Source organism: Harpia harpyja, chromosome 2, assembly GCF_026419915.1.
Source record: "Harpia harpyja isolate bHarHar1 chromosome 2, bHarHar1 primary haplotype, whole genome shotgun sequence".
Lineage (NCBI taxonomy): Eukaryota > Metazoa > Chordata > Aves > Accipitriformes > Accipitridae > Harpia > Harpia harpyja.
The window spans coordinates 62,281,400-62,306,279 of NC_068941.1; the positions used below are offsets into that span (position 1 = coordinate 62,281,400).

Here is a 24,880-nt window from a genome sequence, read left to right on the forward strand (position 1 = left end):
ACTTTCTTAAAAGCTATCTTTAAAGATAGCATTCCTGATAGCTTTTTTAGGGGAGGAATAATAGTGATAGAGATACTTGAATTGGTCTTTTTGGTGGAGCAGTTATATCTTGTGTTTTAATATATTAAAACTTACTCTTTCTTTGGAGATTAGCATAGCTAGGCTATATTAATGGTAAACTGACACACTTTAACAAGTTTAAAATAAATAGTGTGGTACATTAAAAAAAAGTCATTAGTTTTTCCTGATGCGATGTCCCAGTATCATCATGATTTCCTGACAACAGCAACTTTAGAAAGTAAAACAGGAAGTAGCTTGAAATTTTTTTTGGCAAACTTTGGGGTTTTGGTTTTTTTTTTAAGAAAAAAAAACAGCGCTGTTTGTCTATACATACCTCATACAAAGACTTGCAATGCAAAAATAAAACATAATTATGTTAAATTTTAAGTGTTAAAAGTATGAAAACAATGAAATACAATGAAAAACAATACAATGAAATCTTTTAGATTCAGTCAAGCAAAATAACTTTAATTTCATAATAATCTACAAGTATCTGTACATTTTAAGTACATAGTCCTTTCAATTTATGTTCCCACATATATTTAATTTACACCACTTAAACTCAAATATGTTCCCTCTCACAGTGATAAATTATACATTAGCTCATTATGCTACAGTCTACAAAAAGTTGAGAGAATAATCAACTGCACATCACTGATCTCTATTTGTCAGTTTGTCTCTTTAAAACACGTATAAAGGCATCTCTTGGTACTTCCACATTGCCAATTTTTCTCATCAACTTCTTCCCTTCTGCCTGCCTCTTTAAAAGCTTCATTCTTCTTGTAATGTCTCCACCATACTATGAAAAGGAAAAGATGTTTTAGTAAGCTTAAATGCAACTACAGTACATTTCAGCAACACTAAACTCATGGGCTTAAAAATAGTTAGAAATGCTAGTTATATTAGGACAAAAGATTATTTTATACTCCAAATGGTTATGCCAAAAGGCTACTAATTAACAAGGGAGCAAGTAAGCATGTTCATTTGGACAACTGAGGGTTGAATTCAGTTACCTAAATATATACATTCACATAAGCCTGGCTAACATTAGACACAACCTATAGGAGGATATCTAAATCCCTTTGGAATAGCAGCAGGATGCCAGCTCAGATACGCTGTGGCATCTTGACTAGCACTAGGTGCTTACATCTAGATAAATTAACTGAACCCTTAGTACAATGTTGAACAAACACCATCCCACATATGTACCTAGCAGAAGAATTCTATAATAGTTGTGAGAAAGGGACACTTTAATTTTTTCCAACATGTTTGCTTCAGAGAGCTACATATAAGACAAGTAAGAGGCATCACACTTTTCTATAGCTTTGTCAAGTCATGTTGATAGGCAACTATTGCATATTTAAGGCCTTATCATGACACATTACTGAAAACCCAAGTAAAAGTCTAATCACAATCAAGTCTCTAAAGAAGCACTTTTACAGTTTCTTAAATCACCTGAAAAACATAATTTAAGAAATGTAAAGTTACACATATGTTTGTGTACACGCACACACACACTTATATATCTACAACCATTAGAAAATGGTGAGGAGACAGGAGTGATCACAGACACGCTCTGCCGAGTTCACTCTAAGTGTGTAATTTTGAAAAAGCCATTACTTTTTCTGATCCACTCTTGCTGCAAGCTGCAACTAGAGGTTACATGAGTTGAATTTTAAAATAAAAGCTTAAAAGTATCTGTTAATACTCCGCTGACATTCAGGAGCACAAGCAGAACATGTCCTTGCTGCGTTTCATTTCAAAAAATGAAAAAAATACCTACACATTTTGCCACAACATTTTTTCTGTAAGCTTTCAGCCTGTAAAATAGAGTACAATATATACATTAACACATTAGAACATCTCCTGTATGTGAAGCTAAATACCGAGTTGTCAAAATGCTAAGCATTTTTTTTCCACTAGTTTTGTAAGATGGATTGGAATCATGACATTTTCATATTTTGTATACAGAAGATGAAGCTCTAAACAGAAGTCTTAATTCACATTTCTCAGTTCTAGAAATACCCCTTAAGGTGTATAATATTACATAAAAATTACAATCTTTCCTTTTTATCTAGGATTTCTGCTATGATTCACAGTGTTACATATGTGTGTGTATATAGATATGTACACACAAATTCTTACAGCACCTCTGCTTAGATCCCTACCTTTAATTCTTTTACCACAATTTAAATCCTATTTAAACAGCAGCAGCAAAAACGTGACAAGAAACACAACATCAAGGAAATGGTTTGCTCTAAAAGAAGTGAGTGCTGCTAAGAAATAGTTGTGTGTTCAGCTTGCAACATACTTCCTTTGGAACAGCACACTTCAGTTCTTTTTTTTGCTGACTCTCCCAGAGATTAAACTATTCCACAACTAGCTAATTTTTTTCAGCAGTAAGAAACTTTTTCCACCGCCAAAGAGGAAGTGGACACATGGGTGTTGCAAGTTATACTCTACCCACTAAATGCAATGATGACCATAAGCAATGTAAAATAAAAACTTTTTTTCAATTAAATTTATACAAAGTCCTTAGTCATAGTAACAGCTCAAACGTTTGGTGTTTCTTCCCTCCCCACCCCCCAAGAGGTCCAGTAACACATACAAGAGCAGGAACAGAAGGGCTTCACTTACGTTTCTCTTGCAATGATTTTCTTGCCAATAGCAGCCTGGATGGCTATTTCAAACAACTGTCTAGGTATAGCATCTTTTAAACGTTCACACAGGAATTTACCAGTAGCATATGCCTTATCACTAAAAAAAGAAAGTCACCAGTTGTTTTCAGAAAGAGTTAATACAACCCCAAAAATATATCCATAGACCAAACTGTTTAAATGGATTTTAGTAGAGGTTTTCCTCTTTTTAACTCAAAAGATAAGCTGATCAGATCATAATTTTACATCTAATGAGTGGTCTCTCTATATCACCTGTTTGTATGAAACGGGTGGTAAGATTGCATTAACAGAAGGTCTTCAAATAGATTTAAAATATTTATAATAAACACCCTGCTTATCTATCACACTGAAGCCATTTTGAATACTGTCACAGCTTCAAATGCAATTTTAAACTAGAAGGTTAAGGAGGATTTTCATTGATTGTAGGCCCGAAAGGTCGAAAGATCTACATATTACAGAAATATTTTTAAAACATCTGTTTTTATATAATAAGAAAAAAAAAACCCAAAACATTTTAATGTACTCCTGTCATCTGCTAATAAAAATTATCCAACTATATTCAGCATCTGCATATGCTTCAAGGTTTTGGAAAGAGAAAATGACAGGAGGTCTGAAAAAGCTACTGAACAGATACTTTCATAAGCCATTGGAAACAAATGGGTCTCTTCTCTCTAAACACATCCATATTTAGCATATATTTTTTAGCAACATACAGCTGCTACATGAAAACATGTACAACTATTTTCAACAATGTGACTCCTTGCTACCTGTATAAAGCAAACAGTTTAAGCATTAAGTACTTAAGTAATGTTCATTAAGCATTACAGTTTTAGAAGATACAGATATTTATTTGTATAATTAGGACAAATAATAACAGCTAGTTTAATACTGAACTTACAGTAATCTTGGTAATTCTTTCTCTGTAAATGTAATTCAGCATAATTCTTTTTATATAGACAGATGTAGTCTATTTACAGTGAGAGGACGCTGAGAATAACTGAAGCAGGAGCAGAATGAATTCTGACTACAAGTTAAAAAATAATTTGTAATCTAAAGCTAAAAGAAAGGCTATCATCAGCTTTATTGAGCAAAACAGTTCAGGAGTGTAAGCTAAACTGATCAAGAAACACATGTTAAAGCAATAACTAACTTTTGCAAGGCTGGCCACTCCATTTTGCATCTTTTCAAACAGATGCAGGTAGACTGCTAAACACTGCATATTTATGAAGAACGCATTAAGTAGCACATGTATAAGAGAGAGTTGCTCCACTCCAGCCCATGATCTTTCTGAACAAAGTAATGGTTTTATTTTCCTATGTTGACCTTCTGAAGTTAAGGAATTCCATGGATTTCAGGATTGCAGTTATGTAAAAAATATGAAAATATACAAATTTTTAGCAACTACAAATTAGTATTTTAAGAAGGACAAAAAAAACCCCAAAACAAAACCAAACCAAACCCTGAAAAAGTTGACCTCAGGATTACTAGAAAGGGATGCTGAAGTTACAGAAGGGAGCCTTATAAAGACTTTGTAGGAAGAAAGCAAGGGGAGAGGCTGGAAACATGAAGACATTATTCTCACCAGCAAAACAGTAATTCCTGAGAAACTTAGGGAAACTGAATCATTTTAGCAAAAAAATTGAGTTAATTATATCCAGTAAATATTTACTTACTCCTGGTGCTCTGGCTGGAGACAAGATAACAACAAACTTCCATAGAACAGGAATTATTGGGAGCATAAAATCAAATTTTTTTCCAGTTTTTCAGGATTAAATAATAAGTGCCATAAACGATTCATGTAGCCTCTCCTAGACTGGTCTGTACTTAAATTTTTCCAGCTTCTTAAAAGATAGGCATTTTGCATTTCCTTCTGCCCTCTGCCCTACATTACCACAAAAGTGTGTCTAGCACTTAAGTGCCTCTCTTTTTCAGATCATCTCCAAAAGTGGTGATGTGGTGAAATCCTCAATGCTCTTTTCATACATATTTGTCATACATTAGTGATACATATATATGTTTTCATTGTATATTAGTAGGAAGTCTTATTTCTTTGGAGCAGAGAATCCAGTCAACCTACTTGTGTATGATCGTTGACAGTTCTTCAACTGGATTTCCATTTAGAAGAATATCCATTTTGATAAGGTCTGCTGCCTGGTATCCTGCATCTTCATAATCAAAACTAAACAAAAGGAGTTTAAAAGTTATTGATGATTTTGTAAAAAATTATATTCTGCATTCTCTGTTCCATAAATTTTAAGTTTTAGACACATTTCTTAATAAAACACTCACACTTTGTATTAAAATAGGAGCACAGTTTTTAAAAGTCTCTCAGTACGTCTCCCTTATGCAAGACTGGACTAGAAATTTACTGCAGATGAATCTCATCTCCAAGGCAGCAGAAGACATCATCCTGTCTTCCAGCTACTGAGCAAAGTTAAATCAATCAAAAATCTACATTCTTGCTACAATCTCTTAAAGTGTTTATTCAAACACTTCTTTTCTATCAGCTGGAAGTTCCTTAAAGCTCCAGGCAACAGAACCCTTCAACACAGCTTTTGAACAGTAAACATCCTTGATGTCACACAAATCAAACACTAACACTGGATTGTTTTCTGTCCATCCTCTCATTTGACAGACTTCTTATATGATCCCTATTACCATTCTCTCTGACAATGAAGTTTTCCTCTTTGTTTCCAAACCCTATTTCTCCTTTGGTAGGTATGGGCCTTGTTGTCTGTGTGTCAGTTTGCAAAAGTTCTTAAAATGGAAGAGATGCAAATATATATGTATTTTTTACATATATATTGATAGATATAGATACATATCTTGTATGTAAGTATAAATGTGGAGAATGCTAATACCACTAACCTGGTCAGATCTGAAATACCAGAACAAAGGGGGAAAAAAAATCCTTTGAGAGTATTTGAAAGTAATTCTGTCTTAATTGGCTTAGATAAACCATAGTTGTATGAATAGAACCATATAACAGAAGTATGATTATTGAGAGCATAAACACACAAGCAACATGAGGGAGTCAATCAGGAAATAAAAATCAAGAAATAAGACAAGGCAACATTGTTTGCAATCACGCCTGTATCAAAGGAAACCCAGCATTGTTCTAGCCTCTGAATTTATAGAAACTACCCACAGCAGAACATTTTGTCTCAAAATACAGATGATTTACTTTACTCCAATAATAAAGCATGTAAGTAAAGTAAGTGTCATTTTAAATATAGTTAATTGATTCTTTTTACTAGCTATAGAATCAGTATTTGGTTATTTTCCCTTTTCCACCAAGAGACAATACAGTAAGAAGTAAATTTTCAGTGATTCCTTTGATAGAAAATGCCCATTGTCACTTCAGACAAGTAAGAACCATCTAGATCTGACTCATCTAGATGACCGAGTGCCACTTCATATGTCACACCTGAAAAATACATGTATCACCAAAGAAAATTAATATTAGGTAGTGATGCACTTCTAGTGTTTTTCAGATGTATTTCCATCAATTTTCACAGTGAGTCTAATTCATTAAAGGTGAAGTAAGACTTGATTTGCAGCATCATCATAAAAGAATATTCTTCACTTGTGCCCTTCCATATCTTCTCCTCAGATCTTTTTTTGTCCCCCCCCCCCGCCCCCTCCTCAGGGTGCAGGGTGGGGGCAAGGTGAAGCAGGTACAAAGGAGGTAGTTACCTTGCATAACCAGAAGACAGAGACTTAAGAGCATCATAAAAATCCACCACAATTTCATTCAGTGGAAAGAGGTATTTTAGCATAACCCTGCGTTCATCAATGTACAACATATCCTTCTGGACTGCCCTACGATCCTAGACAAATAAAAATTGTTTCAGTTCCCCTTAACAGAAGTTTTCTAAAAATAAATACAAAGCAAATTAAAATAAACAGCTATCCAGTTACACAAGAGAACTCCCATACTTCAAGCCCCAAAGTAACTTTCTTATTGGTAGTTTGCTAAAGTCCCAGAACAAATTGCAGCACCATCATAAGTGAAGTCGTTGTAACTTAACTGGACAAATTATTCAAGTCTACCCTCTCTAAAACCTGAATTTCTGAAATCCTTAACAGCTTCTGCTTACTGCTGCCTTTTAAATGTATAATTATTTGTCAATAAAATCTCACTGAAGTTAGATTTTCACATACATTGGAGTACTACACAGTAGGACTCACAGGCTCATCTTCTTTCCTGCCAGGAGGGTGTTCTTCAAAGTTATTTTAGGAATTCTTTTTAATGGATCTTATACTTCACTGTATGGACATACAAGTACTGTACTCTTGTGTATTATGTATTTTGAAAAGTTAAAAGCTAAGAAAAATATTGTAAGAAATTATACAAATTCAATACGTGTAACAGTTAAAACATTTTTAGTTAAAATTATTCCAAATACACTTGGGGAAATGTGTTTGGCCACCACTATCATAAATGTACTCCAGTGAAGTACTGAAAACATATATGAAGCCTCAGTAAAGTATTGACAGAAGCTGTATTTCCATGAATATACTTCTAAAGACCAATAGATCTTATTCCCCTGCTGCAGATTCCATTCTTTCAGGAAAACAGAAGTAGCTATGAATTTGTCTAGTGCAGGATGCTTGACTAAGTACTTTACCGTCACTGAGCTTCATCACTAACTTTCACTATACGGATTTTGTAGTTCAGAAGAAATTTTACACTTAAAGTTTAAATATTCTTGAAATAAAAAATACTTTAATTATTACTGTCAAAGATATTATTTAAGTACGAATATCTAGTATCTTCACTTTAATTATGATATGGTGAGCTTAAGAAATGCAAATGACAAAACTAAAACTATATACCAACCTGACACAAAGCGATTATTTTCCCAATATATTCATGAGGTGTTACAATAGTACCAAGAACAGTTGGCTCTAAATATTCAGATACTGAAAGTTTATCAGGAAACTGAGCAGGGTTAATAATAGTAATCTCTGCTTTACCATACTCCTGAAAACAAACAAATAAAACAGATACTGTGATCTTGAAATAAGTAGACTGAACACTGAAGGAGACAAAAACAGCACTGAAAAAATGCTAAAAAATGTTTCAATTGCTTGGAAACACATGTGAATTATGCAACCCAAATTTATACCACGCACAATTTTAAGAGATTTCAACATCGCATACAGAAGTCCCTCATCAGCATATCTTTAAATATTATTATATAGAAGGATTATAGAAATTACTTTCACTAGGAAAATGAGTTTTTAAGCATTTTATCCAGTGAATTTTAAACAGAAGAATTGCTTAGAACAAGGACTACAACCTAGAGTTATCCACAGAAATAAAAAAGCCTTTCTGTCCATCTTTCCACCTCTCTCTTGCCTGTAGAGCAAGGATCTTTCTTCTTACTCCATCCTGATCCTGTGAGGTATGACACAGCTTCAAGAAAAGACCTGCTCCAAGTATTCTGCAGTTTGGTGATGCAGACATTCTTCTCTAAATAGGACTTTGGGTTCAGGCTCCCTTACAGGCTGAAGTGGGCTTAGAAATTAAGTTTTCCATTCCTGTGCAAGTGCTTTCATTACCTATTTCTTGTAGTCCAACATCCCGATAGGGGCTGGAGTTATCCTTCTGAAGTAAGGATAAAAGGAGGGTCATGCTTCTTATGTACATACAACCTCCTCCACGCACCAAAGCAAGTGATTATATCACTTCCACTGACAAGGCAGTGTCCTTGAACAATGACCTAACTTTCAGCACTGTTTGAAAACAGCGTCCCACATCAGCAATCCAGAATCACTTATGCACCAAAGGTGTCAACTACTTCATTCATTGCTGCTACACTGCCTAAGGAAGAAACCAAAACAACTGGAGAGAAAAAGGGTCTATGCCTTACACCTTGCAAGTACAGCAACCTTTCTTATAGAAGCTGTTTCGAATTTACAGATTTTCTGTCATGTTTAGAGGTACATGTTGGATAATAATGAGCCAGCCTATTTGCAGCCTCCTTTCAGCAGGTGTTCGTTAAGTCCACCTCTCTCTCCCAAAATCAAGCACAGTAATTTTTTTGCACCCAGTTCAATGAAGTTTGCACATGGCTATTTCACTGTGATCAAAAACTTACTTGTCTTCACCAGCCCCTGCCAGTCTACAGTAGCATTACAAGCTATTCCTAAAAACGTTAATGTTTTCTGACTGATAAAACCTGGATGATTATTTCACCTGCTTTAAACTCGGTCCAGACAGTGTGCACTTAAAAGAATACAGCAAGAAATGTGTCCTTTCTTCCCATTTATATCAAGGGCAGGTATAAGGCGTAAAAAGAGAGTGCTTGAAGTGGAAAGAGGAAGGAAAGTTAACATTCTTACAAAAAAAAAATCAATTAAAAAAAGTTTTAAGTTAAATATTGGTGTTTCTAATGTTTGCCATAAAATAAAGTCTACATTAAAAAAAAAAGTGTACATGTTTATTATAGGAGGCTGTTAAGCTGCTATTTATATAAAGCTGTAATAAATTTAACATACCTTTATCAACTTTGCTGAGGAAAGAATAGCTTTATATGGAACCGTAGGTGCAGTCAAAATAACAGACATGTTATACTCTTGCTCCAAACGTTGATTAAAAACTTCCATATGTAAAAGACCAAGGAAACCCAACCTGGGAAAAAAATATCCTGTTGGTGAAAGTATTTTTATATCCCCTGGAATTTCACAGTGTTGGTTCCGCCCCCCCAGCATGTTTACACTGCTAGTCTGGCAGTATCAGGCACAGCAAACAATCTCAAAATGATCCTACAGTTGAGTAGTATGAGTCTTTGAGAACAAAAACTATCAATCACAACAAATTGCATACTCTGCACAAGTACAGAACATAAGAATGCTTTTGATCTTTACCTATCATTAATTTGAATTAAAGCTCCTGATCTTGAATTAATTTTAATTTGACCTTCACCTAACTTAAACTTGCATTCTCAATTTACGAACCATTCCAAAAATGAAAGCAGTATAAAAGCCTCACCTCCATCCAGCTCCTAAGGCAAGGCTACTGTCACGATGAACAGTTACACTGGAGTCATTCAATGTCAGCCTTTCCAAAGCACTTTTGAGATTATTATATTCTGTTTGGTCTACAGGATACATTCCTGTCAAAACGTATTAGATAGAACTTATGTGATAGAGAGCTTTATCTAGTGTGTACTTGGCTTTCAAATATGCCTCTTACAGTGAACACAGTAGTAAAATCAGAAATAGCTTACTTTCTGTTCCAACTTTAAAATGTGAAAAACAATGTAAGGAATTTTTTTTTCTCCCTCCCCCCCAATTAGTTAAAATGTAATAATGTTCTAGATTATCTCATAAAAGCAGGAATTAACATTCAAACCATAATGGTAGGGATACTGTACTCATCTAATTCTTCACAGCTGTGGAAGATGCACAATTGAGTAAAACCACTGTTTTGCAGGGCTTGGGTGTAAACATACAGCTTAAGCATAACTGAATAAGCAAATTTCACTGAGATGTTCCTTCAAAGATAAGAATGAACAGCAAAAAAAAAAAAAAAAGTGCCACATCTAACAAAGTTGCAAATGTTTCTATATTTTTTGAAACTAATAAAAGCAGCTCTCTGTATAATTACTACCTGAAATAGATTCTACTGTATCACTTTTCACATGACCATGTGTTCAGAAAATGTTCATTGCTCTACACCAAGAAGCAACACATGTGCATATAAAAAACATTATTTACAGGATTACACTTTTCTACATTCACTGACAGACCACCTAATCTCCACAAGACAGTTCAAGTGAGTTTTACACATACCCTCACAAGTCTAAAAAGTGATTTCCAGAATTTAGTTCTTTCTAAAGCCATCTTCCATAGTATTTGTAGTAGTTACTGAAGCTGGTGGAAACAGCTCAATAGAACTATATAAGCTTAAAAAGTCAAGTATTTTACAGAATCATTCCGAATATTAGCTTTGGCAGTTTACCATGTTTAATGGAAAAGAAACAGCTGCTAATTTTTAAAAGAAAAAAAAAGTCACAATAATTATGAAAACCTGATTATCTAGGTGAAGAATTACCAAAAATGGACTTAGTTTTTTAAAGCCTCAACCCTTTTCAAGCTATCAAGAGTTTACTGGCATTAGAAGCTATTGATAATAATGGCTAAATAATAATAATAATAATAATCATGGCTAAAAATACATTTTAGTCTTGTATTTATATAAAACCAGTCTGCAACTATTATTAATCCTGTCTGTTAAGTCACAGGGAAAATTACACGAAGCTATATAAATGACACACCTCTTAGCTTAACTTTGCTAAAATTCTAATCCTCACAACTCTTAATATACACATATATTCTTTTAAAAGCTCCAATAGCTCTCTTACTCTTGTTACTAGAAAGAAGTAATTCCACTTCATATCAGTTTACTCCTCACCTGCAAAAACCATTGGCTTCGCTGACTTAAAGCCAGGCAAAGGCTCCACTGGCTGCTTATACAAAAACAGTGTGTCTCCTATTTGGGCTTCTGTTACTTCTTTCATTCCAGCAATCAGGTAGCCCACCTGTCCAGCATATCTAAATAAAATTGGCATTATATGGACATGCTTCTTGGCATTATCAGTATTTCCACTATTCTTCCCACTTGACTTAGCTCAATCAGAAATGCAAATAAATCACCCCACCTAAAAGCCCATAAGCCAGGTTTAAGTTGTTTCTCCTCTGAGTTGTGAGCTTTGTCTCAAGGGACAAGCGATCTGTTGACTCAAGTAGCTCTATTTCTGTTACAGTTAAACAGTACATTTATAGTTCTGGATTTTGAATTCTGTGCTACTCCCAGTTTGAAGGCTGTAGCTAGAGGGAAGTTCTTAGGCATCTAAGACAGAACCAGAACAGTTCCCAGCTGCCAGCACAGCAAGCCTCATACACTAAGTGGCAGAAACAACAAAAGACAAATGCCTTCCATCAGCACATAATGCCGTTAGAAGAGGAACCCATGGCTGATAGACTAAAACACAGTGTACTAGTTTTGGCTGAAATGGAGTTAACTTTCTTCCTAGCAGCCCCATATGGTGCTGCATTTTACATTCATAACTAAAACAGTGTTGATAACATACCAAAGTTTTAGCTATCGCTGAATAGTGCTTGCACAATGTGAATGCTTTCTCTGTTTCTTACTCTGCTCTCGCAGCAAATAGGCTAGAGCTTGGCAAGAGGCTGGGAGGTGGCAAAGCCACAGAGTACCTGAACTGACCAAAGGGACATTCCATGCCACATAACATCACGCTTGGCAATAAAAAACAAGCAGTGTAGTCTTTCCAAGGTGGCTGTTACTTGTAGACTAGCAGGGCATCAGTCTGCTTGTGGGAGGTGGTGAGTAATTGATTGCCTTTGCATCACTTTTTATTTCTTTTCTTTTTCCTTCACTTATTAAACTGTCTTTACCTGAACCCAGGAGTCTTTCCTCACTTTTGCTCTTCCAATACTCTCCCCCATCCCACTGGGGCTGAGGGAGTAAGCAAGTGGCTGGTTGGGTGCTTAGTTGCTGGCTGGGTTCAACCCACCACACACAATAACGTAATCTCACTGAGAATCTCCCAGGAAAGTCATTAACACATACATACTTGGATGCAAACTGATAAAGCTTCTCCACTAATTCTAAGTACCTGATTTTCTTCCCACTGCTGCCATGAGGAGCCAGTTTCTGGAAGCTGTTGAATTCATGGATTTTAAGTTTTCACCCTCAAAATATGCTGCAGCAATAACTAAGATGAAGCCCCATTCCCTTCCACTCTCAAACAAGGTAGTTCCTAGAAATAAATTGGACAGCTGAATAAGAGTATCAAATGCTAGTCTTAAAAAAAAAACCTAGCTGTCCAGATGTTCCATGTACTATAGATGATAGAATGGCTTCTTCCCCCTAGCACTGCCCAAAAAGCAGTCCCCAAAAGCTTCTGCCTCAGCATGCCCAAAATGAAAGAGACTGACAGCAAGCATTAAATTACAAACAATAATCATAAAAAAAACCACCACCAAAGAACAAGAACAAAAAACCCAGACATCTCCCAGCCTTTACCATTCAAAGCAAAAATCAAACAGAAATGCAGGATTTTGTATCTTATACCAATTTATGATTTGTTCCACTGTAAGAAATTTTTACTTACAGCTTATGCGTTGGCTGTTCATTTGGAGTCAGAATTCCAACTTCATTAACTTCGTATCTTTTCTTTGTGTGTGCAGACACAATTTTATGCCCTTTCTCAATCTCCCCACCAAAGAGTGCGATGTTAGCTATGACGCCTCGGTAGTGATCAAAGGTGGAGTCAAACACTAAGGCTTTCAATGGATCAGCAGTATTACATTGGGGTCTGTCACAAAAAATTTAAAACAAAATATTAAGCAGTGTTCAATATTGAATGAGCAAGCATCCCCTCCCCAAAGCTTTCATATTAATATAGATAAAACAACTGAGTAATTTTCAGTAAATACATACCAGACATAATTTCAGTGTTTCACTATGTATTATGCAGCAAATCTTTACATTTTATTTCCCCCATGTGCAATAGCAGTACAAACAGAACAAAAACAAATGCATATCCATCATACCCATTTCACAACAGGTGAAACTGATGCTTAAAATATCGTATTATGGGGGACAACAAAAATTCAACAGTTACATTCCAAGAGCTGAGTTTAAAAACAAGAAGTCCACTGATATTTTGGTTTTGCCATCTTTCATCGAAACCTGATCTCGGATTTTCATTGTGGATTTTTTTAGCTATAATTATTAACTAATATGAGGACTACAATTATTAGCTAATAGTAGGAAAAAAGAATGAAATGCAATATGCTGATTGAAACAACTGTAATTTAGCAGCTTTGTCATCAAGTTCTTATATAAAAGTCTATTTTAAAGGTTGTGTTCAGGATATGAAACTCTAAACACACAGATTTCAATTACCTTTATCATTTTAACAATGCAATGTTTGAAAGGAGTAACAGCACACATCCTCAAACACTGAGTTTCATGGAAGCTGTATAAACAGTCATAAGTATCACCTTTAGTGGCTTACCTCTCATCTTTCATTTCAGACTGAATCAATTTTCCTCTCCCACTTTTTAAGAATAAGGTCTACTGATATTCACACATTCATTTTTTAAAAGGCATCTCAACTCTGGTGTCATTTTTTCTGATTTGCAATTTGAAACTGACTTAATCAGCTCCAACATTAGATTTCTCTCACATCTCTTCCTAAAGTATTGACTTTAAATCAGATGAATATTAAGTGCAAAACTACTGCCATGTACATGCAACTCATGGTTTCCTAATTAACTTTACAATGGTTCATAATCAAAATACAGACTTACGGAGGAATCTTCTCAATGACCTTTTGAAGAACTTTTTCAACATTTGTTCCTTGTTTAGCAGAAATCTAAAAAAAAGTCCAACAACGTTATAAGACATGCATATACACTCATTCAGTATCTATTAAATAGCGTCACGTTTACTTAGACAGTTTTGGTGGCCACAGATATTACTACCCATAAAAGCACACTGAAGAACACTTTAGAATGCTATTACTATGAAATGCTTATTTGATTATAAATTATTCTGTAACTTTTTTTTCTCTCCTGAATGGCAATTGTTGTTAGGATAAAAATGAAAACAATTTATGGACCCACCATGAGAAATAATTTTAAATGTATCTGATGTCATTCATCAAGACATACCAGAATTTTTAACCAACAAGTATGTTCTCCACTCTTGTTTTCCAGGAGACAATCTTTAAAGAAATAAATGTATGTCAGACAAAGACAGGCAGACAGATGACACCCTGTTGCTTTACTACGTGTACATGTCTTTCATTAGCTAAGAAGTACATATAGTTATACAATCAGCCATGTTATAAAACTGTAAGAGATCTTACCCTTACACATTCATCTATAGGGATATCAAACAGCTTCTCAATTTGTTTTTCAACTCTTTCAGGGTCTGCATTCTTCAAGTCAATCTGAAAAACAACAAACTGCTAAATATACAGGCAACCACATCTTCCATGTGATCCAGCACTGTAGCTTCCAAATATACAAGTCAAAGAACCTTTATGTATTTCTGAGTAAATACTGGATGTCTTCAGGAAAAGATCTTTATCAAGATTCATTTTAGAAAAATTCTTCCTTGCTTGACTTCAGGAAGGATCCCCTCTGTAACTAGACTACTTTTTGTTTCATTAGGCAAAACACCTTTGTCCAAGAGCTGGTAAAAATCTTTATTTTACAAAGTAATTTGAAAGCATAAGTGTTACCTATACTGTTTATAGGATCAAACATTAAGTACAATATACATCTACAAAAAGCAATTAATTTAAGCTAAGCAATAACTAATCTTGTGATTCCAATCATACAGCCCACAAAAATCGTATAAACCACAACATTTGGATTTCATTTAAAAGTAAGACTACACTTTTTAAATATCAAGCTGCTACTCATGTAATCTCCTCTGTAATCATTAACAAAAAGAAAAAAAAACCAAAACACTAAAGCACATGGAGGAATATATGGATTATCATAGCAAGAACCTTTCAAGTTATTTCTGTAAAAAGCCACTCAAAGATTCACCAGAAAAAAAAAATATTTTAAATGGAAGGAATTCCAATGTTCATAAACTGGCACATTTAAATTATGATAGGCTACAGGATTGTTACATATATCCCAAATTATTTAAGTCCTTCCTATCCACACACCGTCCTATCCACAGATAGGAGTCTTAAGTGTTCTCAGGTTAAAGAGTCAACTAAGAAGTGACACAGAAATTACACAAGTTATACATCACTAAGGCGAGTGTATACGTACAAATAGAAGACAACCTAAGGTCACACTGACAGCCTTCTAAATTGCTCTCATCTGTCATTTCCAATTTGAAAACCCCAGCTGCTAAAAATCTGTCAAAAAGCAGGATTAGTAGAATCATAGAATCATTTAGATTGGAAAAGATCCTTAAGATCATCAAGTCCAACCATAAACCTAACACTGCCAAGTCCACCACTGAACAATGTCCCTGAACACCACATCTACATGTCTTTTAAATACCTCCAGGGATGGTGACTCAACCACTTCCCTGGGCAGCCTGTTCCAATGCTTGATAACCGTTTCAGTAAAGAAATTTTTCCTAATATCCAGTCAAAACCTCCCCTGGTGCAACCTGAGGCCATTTACTCTTGTTCTACTGCTTGTTACTTGGGAGAAGAGACCAACACCCACCTCGCTACAACCTCCTTTCAGGTAGTTGTAGAGAGCGATAAGGTCTCCCCTCAGCCTCCTTCTCTCCAGACTAAACAACCCCAGTTCCCTCAGCTGCTCCTCATAAGACTTGTGCTCTAGACCCTTCACCAACTTGGTTGCCCTTCTTTGGACATACTCCAGCACCTCAACGTCTGTCTTGTAGTGAGGGGCCAAAACTGAACACACTATTGGAGATGCGGCCTCACCAGTGCCGAGTACAGGGGGACGATCACTTCCCTGCTCCTGCTGGCCACTCTATTTCTGATACAGGCCAGGGTGCTGTTGGCCGCCTTGGCCAGCTGCGCACACTGCTGGCTTATGTTCAGCCGGCTGTCGACCCGCACCCCCAGGTCTTCTTCTGCCAGGCAGCTTTCCAGCCACTCTTCCCCAAGCCTGTAGCGCTGCATGGGGTTGTTGTGACCCCAGTGCAGGACCCAGCACTTGGCCTTGTTGAACCTCGTACAATTGCCCTCAGCCCATTGATCCAGCCTGTCCAGATCCCTCTGTAGAGCCTCCCTACCCTCGAGCACATCAACACTCCTGCCCAACTTGGTGTCAGCTGCAAACTTACTGAGGGTGCACTAGATCCCCTTGTCCAGATCATTGATAAAGATATTAAACAGAACTGACCCCAATACTGAGTCCTGGGGAACACCACTTGTGACTGGCTGCCAACCAGATTTAACTCCATTCACCACAACCCTCTGGGCTCAGCCATCCAGCCAGTTTTTTACCCAGCGAAGAATATGCACATCCAAGCCACGAGCAGCCAGTTTCTCCAGCAAAATGCTGTGGCAAACAGTGTCAAAGGCTTTACTAAAGCCTAGGTAGACAACATCCACAGCCTTCCCCTCATTCACTAAGTGGATCACCTTGTCATAGAAAGAGATCAGGTTAGTCAAGCAGGACCTGCCTTTCATAAACCCATGCTGACTGGGCATGATGCCCTGGTTGTGCTGTACATGCCGTGTGATGGCACTCAGGATGATCTGCTCCATAACATTCCCTGGCACCAAGGTCAGACTGACAGGCCTGTAGTTCCCTGGATCCTCCTTTTGGCCCTTCTTGTAGATGGGCATCATATTTGCTAACCTCCAGTCAACTAGGACCTCCCCCATTAGCCAGGACTGCTGATAAATGATGGAAAATGGCTTGGTGAACACTTCTGCCAGCTCCCTCAATACCCTTGGGTAGATCCAATCTGGGCCCATAGACTTATGTGTGTCTAAGTGGTGTAGCAGGCCACTAACCATTTCCCCTTGGATTATGGGGGCTGTACAAAGGCCGCATCACAACCAGCCCGCTTGGAGCATGGCAGACCACATGTAGGTTAATCTGCACTTTTCTGGCCATTCATGCCCAAATGCCCACACCAGCTAAACATTCTCACCTGTATTTAACATCGAGACAATCTGAAACCTTGGAATGCCACAGCTTCAGCTTGTTCTCATTTGGATAAAATACACAGTACTGAATATTACCTAAGTGGTCAGTTGTTCTTCATACCATAGCCCTTGTTTGCATCAAGCTTATTTGTTTGCCAACGATAACTGGTTCAGATTTCCTTATCAAGATACAATTTACACAATGCTTCTGATCTTTATTTACCATACAGACTCCAATATTTTTTCAGTGCTGCTTGTAAAATGCTTCTACATGTATTTTATGAAATAAAAACTGAAGTTTCCAGCAATGACTGTAAAATATTAAACAGCAAATACACAGTTATTACATTCTAGTTATTTTTTCATTATATACTTCTATTTGAGAATACTTTTCTTACCAATCTTCTAAACATTTAAACAACCCAACTACTTAATATGAAACTCTAAAACCTTTATTACCTTATTTATGACAGGAATTATTGCAAGTTGTGCTTCAAAAGCAAGATAGAAGTTTGCCACTGTCTGAGCCTGAATACCCTAGAAAATAAGCAATAAAAAAGTTTAACATGGAATCTTCCTGAGTTTTGGTGGTTCGGGGTTTTTTTTTATGCATACTATACAGATTACTTCGCTAGTCTAGCCACTCCTCCATGTGGGGGATGGAAAATAAGTAAAGGTTATTGATTATACACATTGCTGAGAAAGAAAACCACATTCCTAATTATCATTTCTTGTAATCTGAATATAAGTAAATGAACTAATAATGCTTTGTGTGATCACTTACATGGATTTATTTATAGATAGCACAGTATTATGCATACATTATGCACCAAGTACATATTTTTGTTATTTATTTCTGAATAGCAAAGATCATAACAGGTACCTCAAAAAACAGATGCTTTGTCCACAACAAACTATTCAGAAATGGACTAAGACAAAGAAAAAGGGATGTTTATCATGGTAATAAGACTGTAGTTACTCCATAGGGCAGGAACATACCTTCAACTTACCTTACAGTTATTTTCAAAACAGAAAACAGATTATAAGGTTTGTACCTCACATTTCTTTCAAAAGGATGGAAAAAGAACAGCTCTCATTAGAAAAAAAGGAAGATTACCTTCCAGATCCAAGTACCAGATAAGGGAAAACAAAGAGATAGAGATGCTAATGAATAAGAGTATAAAGCCTAATATCGCAATTGGACAGGAGAGAGCAGAAGGGGGGATGAGGGGGAAGAGAAGGAAAAAAAAAAAAAGAAGTTACTTCTTGTCTTCCCCTTTGTTTACAACAGATCAAGTGGAAAATTACTTCTATGGGGATATTCACTATGGATATATGGGCCTAACTCTTTAGGCAATGTAAAGAAGAAGCAAAGAACATTTATTAAACACCCCCCCCCCCCCCCAAAAAAAAAGAAGAAAAAAATATATAGAATGCAAAGAATGGAAGACCTAAACCTTTAAAGTTATTTCCGGAATTCAGGCTGGCAGAAGAAACATTAGCAATTATAATGAAAAAGTTGAGTGTGTAAGCATTCTGACTTAAAGGCAAATACTGAATACCAAACAATCACATAATATTTAAATATAACATTAAAAATATATACACAATAAATATAAAAACATCAGCACATTTAGAAAACGTATTTATTACCAAAGCTTACTTAAGAAGTCCACTTGCCCATCAAGCTAGGAAGGAGCAAGTGTTCATAAGCATTGAAAGGTAGTTACTTGTTAGGGTTTTGGGTTTTTTTTCATATAACAAGGAAAAAAGTAGTATTCATTTGACCCTTGTACAATCCAATAATAAATATGCCATAGAGAAAGTTATCAAAATACTTTGTGAGAATGTGTCCATATTTAAAATCATGATCCCATAATCCTCATATTCATCTGTTAACTGATTCTTTAAAATGTTTCTAGCACTGTACAAATAAAAGTACAACTAAGATCTCTAATTTCACTTCGCTCCTAGTATAGACTTTGTAAATTTATGAGAGTATCACCTTACAAACATTTTACTCCCTCACCCTCCTGCTTCTCCTGAAAGATCAGTCAAGAACCCATTAATCCAGTGAATATAAAACTTCTCAAGTTTCCAGAATAAATTTATTCACATTTGGCTTATAGTGTCCTTTGCCTTTAATGTTGCCAGTATCAGTTTGTATTACAGATGATCAAAAACACAAAACAATGCAGATTAAAGAAATTGCTGAAATTCCAAGTAGAAAACAAGAATTAAGAACTCCACCTCATTTGCATCCACTACAAGTATGACACCTTGACAGGCAGACAGTGATCGTGATACTTCATAGCTGAAATCTACGTGGCCCTGTGGAGAAAATAAATGTTTACAATTTCAGGTATTTCTAGAGTCTTTTGCAAAGATTTCTATATTATGATGTTTTCATTTGTACATATGTTCACAATTCTTAGAAAAAAAAAAAAAGAAATTGAATAAACACAAGAAGCTAGAAATCTCCTACTTTTAAATATAAAGACATTTAGCTTTGTGCGATTTAAACATTGTTTATACTTAACTTACTGGCGTGTCAATAAGATTTAAGAGGTAGTTTACTCCTTCATGATTGTAAAAGATTGATGCAGACTGTGCTTTAACTGTAATTCCTCTTTCACGTTCCACTTGCAGTTTATCCAGCACTTGTTTATTACGGTCAGTTTTAGCAATTGTTCCTAAGATAAAAAAACAGTTTTATTATCTCATTTAGAACATTAGCTCCCAAAATAAATAATTCTTGAAAATGCCATTAACCAAGAGAACATGGGACTTGCAGCTGCAAACGAAGCTTTTCCATCTGATTAAACTAAACTTAGATTTTAATTTAAAAATAAAATTATGCTTCAAGTCTTAACATTTGTTAAATAAATTTTTACATATGAAGTTATATAAAATACTGAATAAGCAGGATACAAAACATCACGTAAGTCTAAGCCAGATATTAAGAAGTAGCAATGATTCCATTCAGTGCTAAATAATTTTGATGTTTAAAGAAACTTCACCTCCTATCACTTGAGAGGAGCTCCATGGCCCACAGCTCCAACCACTGCCAGTCTCAAGTGCAAAAGGAGCATTATCATAGAGCTTGACAGACCTGAATTCAAAACCCCATTCTATCACAGGCATCAGGTAAAATTGCCCACTGTGACATATAGGAGCTAATCATAAAGAATAACTTTGATCAAAAGCTTCTTTCCCAAGTTTTGTTTTGCTCATCCCTTAAATGAGAAAATCAAGACTCTTCCTAAAGAGTATATCCGAGTAGCTAATTTAAGCTCTGCCCTGAAATTAGTCTCCTCTTGGGAGATACAGCAATTGCTTAACAGCTTACCTTAGAGAACTGTCTAAGGCAACCTCTGCCTCTCTCTTCTAAGGAAAGCCTAGTTTCAGAGTAACTTACAGTTACAAAGATCCCTTAGCACTTCTGTTTCTCACTTTCACTTTAAAAGGGGGATAGTTTTCCTTATGCTCAACAATAACAGAGAAAAACACTGAAGTCCAAGAAGCACTCTGATGAGGACAAAATAAATACCTCTGAAGATGAAAGTAACACAACTTCACCAATACTCAGAGTAAAGGAAAAAGCAAGTCCATATAGCAGCTGAGAATCCATGGATTTTACACTTAATTACTAGCAGTTATTCTACACACTAAGTCTAAACCAACATAGGGCTGTACCTTTCTACAAGTTACTACGCAGCATCATATCAGCTTCAGTACCAGTGAGCTTCACCACCATGAAAGCCAGCTCTTCATGGTTTGCTCACAAGAGGACATATCATTACTTTCATCTAAGTACAGGCAGCTGAAGTTCCTCCCTGTTTCAGTAACACTTTTGAAAACTACTCTGTCCAGAACTCCTAGGTCATGACAGTTCCATTCTGTCCACCCCAAACACTGGCAGTAAACATCATAAACTTGCTGTGTACCAGTCTAATGGACAATTGGTCAGGAATTACAGGATTAGCATCTTGAACAAGGAGGTACACTCCTTTTCAGTCTCCTTCCGAAATACATACTTCCTTGAGTGAATTACACACTTCCTTACCCCTACTGGCAGGCAGATCTCAACCAGAAAGAAAGTATATCATATTCACATCTGTAACACCACACAACTGGCAGCCTAAAAGCACAAGCAATCTGGCACTAGAAGACCAAAGATATTAGAAATTTTAGTAATAATCAAAGCTACAGAAACTTACACACCATCTTACATGTCAAGAAAAGGTAGCATAAAATGAGAACACTTACCTGTAATTTCCAACAATCTGTCTGCTAGCGTGCTTTTGCCATGATCTACGTGAGCTATAATACTGAAGTTTCTAATGCTTTCAACAGGATACATCAACATATCTAATTTTTCCTGAAAAACAGAAATTCATTTTCATATACCATGGTTACAGTCTCTATGTACAATCTGACTTGGCCTTTAAAAAAAGAATTAACTCTCTTCTCTAGAAGAGGCATAGGTTGAACAGAGATACAAAAACTTAAATTGTCATCAGTGTTTAAAATGCTAGCATTTCATTTTAGTCATACATACATATATATTTATTATTACTCTGAATAATCAGTATGTATGCTGGAAAGCATCGTGAAAGGTACTACATTCCTATGCATACAGGGAGTTGGAAAACTTAAAATGGTTTCAAGTTTGTTAAAATACTAAACTTAGGGATTAAGAAAAACTGGATTCAAGGGACCACTAAGGACATCATTCTTCACAAGCATGATAAGAATACAGTGACGTTACCTAGCGGCTCAGGTAGCAGTGACCTCGTCATAAGGAGCAAGCAGACTTTGTGGAAAAGGAAGCTACAGATAACAGTTATCTTGGCTAAATTAAAAAAAAAAAAAAAAAAAAAAGCAGAAAACCAGCCTGACTTTCTTGGTTTGCACACATAAAGGTCCAACACTAAAAAACTTTTCTTTGTGTTATTCCTGCTCTTTCCAATTAATACGACACATTAAAGAAAAGCGACTTCTTTGCTTTTCAAAGCTTCCAGCATCAAGACCCAGGAGGCCCCTCGTAGCAGTCAGTTAACACTTTACTGAAAAACTCTGGTCGCCCATTTTAGAGATACACAAAGCTCCTCTCTCTCACACAGGCTACGCATGGCAGCTCCGGGCCAGGCAGAGAAGCAAGCAAGCCCGGAGCTCTTTGCTAGCCTCAAGACACAGCATTAAGCAGCATTATCTGGCGTGTCCCTTGCAAGCAGCATGCCTCGGCTCGCAACGGCAAGTCCTCCTACTGCCCAGAGGACGCAAACGCCCCCGCAGCGGGAAACGGCTTCTCCAGGACGACATCGCCTATCGGGAAAGGCCACCTTCTACACGCAGGACCGCCGCCTTGCCTTTGGGGACCCGCTGCAGGCCAGCTTCGGGCAGCCCAAACGACTCCCCGCACCCCCACCCCTCCCGGGCAGCCGCCCCGCGGACTCACCTTGCCGCGGGAGCTGTACAGCCGCTCGCACGCCACGGGCCCCGCCGGCAGCCAGGACGGAAGGCAGAGCGGGGCAGCAGCGGGGCAGGGGCTGCGCAGCCGGGCCCACCACGCCGCCGTCCTGCCGGCGAGGGCCATGGCGCTCGGGGCTGGGCTCACGGCCTCACAGCGCCGAGGGGCGCTCGGCAGCCCCCGCCTCCATCGCAGCCCGCCGACGCTCCGCTACCCTCGGCCCGGCCCCAACGGCGCCCGTGCCCGTGCCCTTCCGGCGTCGCCTAGCAACCTGCCCCACGCGCGGGAGGAGGGCGAGTTCCACGGCACGAGGCGAACACTAAACGGTCGCCCCGCCGAACGCGGCGCCTCACGCGCCGGAAACGCTTCCCGGCGGCGGCGGAAGTGGTCGGAGCTCCGCCTGCTCTCTCCCGTGAGGGCGGTCCGGATGCCGCCGTGCTCCGCTCTCCCGCCCCGCCTCTCTCGCGCCGCTGGCCGGCGGCTTGGCAGCCCGGTGGTTGCGGTGTGCCTCGGGAACCAATTTCCAGCCTCGCCGCAGGAGGCTGTGGGTGTTCGGGGCCTGCGGCCTGCCGGGCCGCGCCTTCGCCTGCTGGTGTGTGGCTGGTGTCCGCACCTTCGGTGTCGGCTCCCCGCCGGGGCGGTGGGCCCGGCTGAGGACCCGGCCGGGAGGGGTTCTCGTCGGGGTCTGAGCTGTGCCCGCAGGGCCTCCTCCATCGGCCTCGTAGTGCGCAGAAGTCTCAGAGGAGAGCTTCCGCAGGGCTTCCCCCTTGGCCGTTTGTCCAAAAACCAAAACCAAGGCAGCAGTTTGGTCCCGTTGCTGTTATGTGGTGGCCTAGCAACAACGGTGTCTGGGACATCTTGCCTGTGTATTTTTTTCTAGGCACCATTAATTATTTGTGGAGAGCACCAACTATTTTTACAAGTTTTACAAGGTTTTGGAACTTTTTTTTTTGGTAAGAAATTGCTCACAAGAACAGCTTCGTTTGTGATTGCAAAATCTCAGTGCTGCTGCAAGGCATAGAATGCTGTTGTCTTGAAATACTTGTTTCCTGGCATTACAGAGGGATCTGTTGCCTTACGTGTCTGCTGCTTTGCCAGCACATGGCTGTTCTGGCCTTCGCTGTTGTGCTTTGTAAAATTCTAGAAGCAGAGGAATGTCGTCATGTTCTCAGCTATGTTTTGCGTGTGTTACTCTTTATCAAAGTCTTCGTGGGTTGGCATTGTCTGTTCCAGGTATTTTTCTAGCTTGTATTTTTCCTAGTTTAGCTTTATTACTGCCTGCATGTTCCTCTGTTTTTTCCTTACTTCACAATTTTGCATTAAGGTTTCACAGACATGGGAGAACATGCAGGTGTAGGGCCGCTGCTCAGTTTATATGTATTGGCTTTATATTTCTCAGTTGCTCAGTCTAATCAGGATTTCAGCTGTAGCTACATAAAATATTTCAGAAATGCCAGCAGACCACTTAGCTAAGAAAATATATTTTTATCAGATTCACAATCTAGAGATGTGCTAAATAAAGCAAGAGGGAGTATAATTTGAGGGTGAAACCATTTAACGGAGATTTAATTTCAGGATATCAATATAAAATTCATACTCCTTTTTAAGTTACAACGATTTGGTTTCAAAAGGCTGCATAAAAGTATCTGATATGTAGTGCAGAGGGTGCAAGAGTTCTGCATATACTGGCTTGGGAGCGTGCAGTAGTGAATTTGCTAGCATAGTTCACTGTGCTGTGCTGATCACATTGAATTTGGGTAGTAACGGGCAAAGAGAGTCCTTCAGCAAATTCATGAAAATATATAGGGAAAGAGAAGTATGTTCTTGAGTGGAGAATGAGTGTGACAGGATCCATGAATCCAAAGTCGTGATCCAGAGCATACATAATAGTATAGCGGCCATGTTTGGAGGAAAACATCGTTCCTGCTACACACAGATTAAGTTTGATGCATTATAGGTATTGGCTTACCCATGTGCAATAACAGAGAATGTAAATAAATACATAGCAATCCTAT

General features: G+C 37.8%; 1 protein-coding gene across 2 annotated transcripts; it reads right to left on the reverse strand.

Moving 5' to 3' along the window:
- Positions 1-507: 507 nt before the first annotated feature.
- Positions 508-23,232, reverse strand: GUF1 (GTP binding elongation factor GUF1). 2 transcript variants are annotated; one of them, XM_052780148.1, is made up of 18 exons: positions 22,854-23,232; positions 21,662-21,773; positions 19,937-20,085; positions 19,643-19,723; positions 17,852-17,929; positions 14,654-14,737; positions 14,094-14,158; positions 12,890-13,093; positions 12,392-12,436; positions 11,164-11,303; positions 9,739-9,862; positions 9,246-9,378; positions 7,582-7,725; positions 6,435-6,568; positions 4,816-4,917; positions 2,698-2,817; positions 1,844-1,880; positions 508-859 (listed from the first exon to the last, which is right to left on the reverse strand). In XM_052780148.1, the coding sequence occupies exons 1-18, from the start codon at positions 22,989-22,991 to the stop codon at positions 722-724; spliced, it is 2,028 nt and encodes a 675-aa protein (XP_052636108.1). In that variant the 5' UTR covers positions 22,992-23,232; the 3' UTR covers positions 508-721. The 2 variants fall into 2 exon arrangements, with proteins under 2 accessions (XP_052636108.1, XP_052636110.1); XM_052780150.1 differs by lacking the exon at positions 12,392-12,436.
- Positions 23,233-24,880: the final 1,648 nt, after the last annotated feature.

Coding starts and splice junctions, on each gene's coding strand:
- GUF1 (XM_052780148.1), bottom strand. CDS start 22,991: ATGGCCCTCGCCGGCAGGACGGCGGCGTGGTGGGCCCGGCTGCGCAGC. Junction 20,086..21,661: donor CAGATTGTTGGAAATTACAG/GTAAGTGTTCTC, acceptor TTTTTATCTTAG/GAACAATTGCTAAAACTGAC. Junction 11,304..12,391: donor AGCAGTGGGAAGAAAATCAG/GTACTTAGAATT, acceptor AATTTTATTTAG/ATATGCTGGACAGGTGGGCT.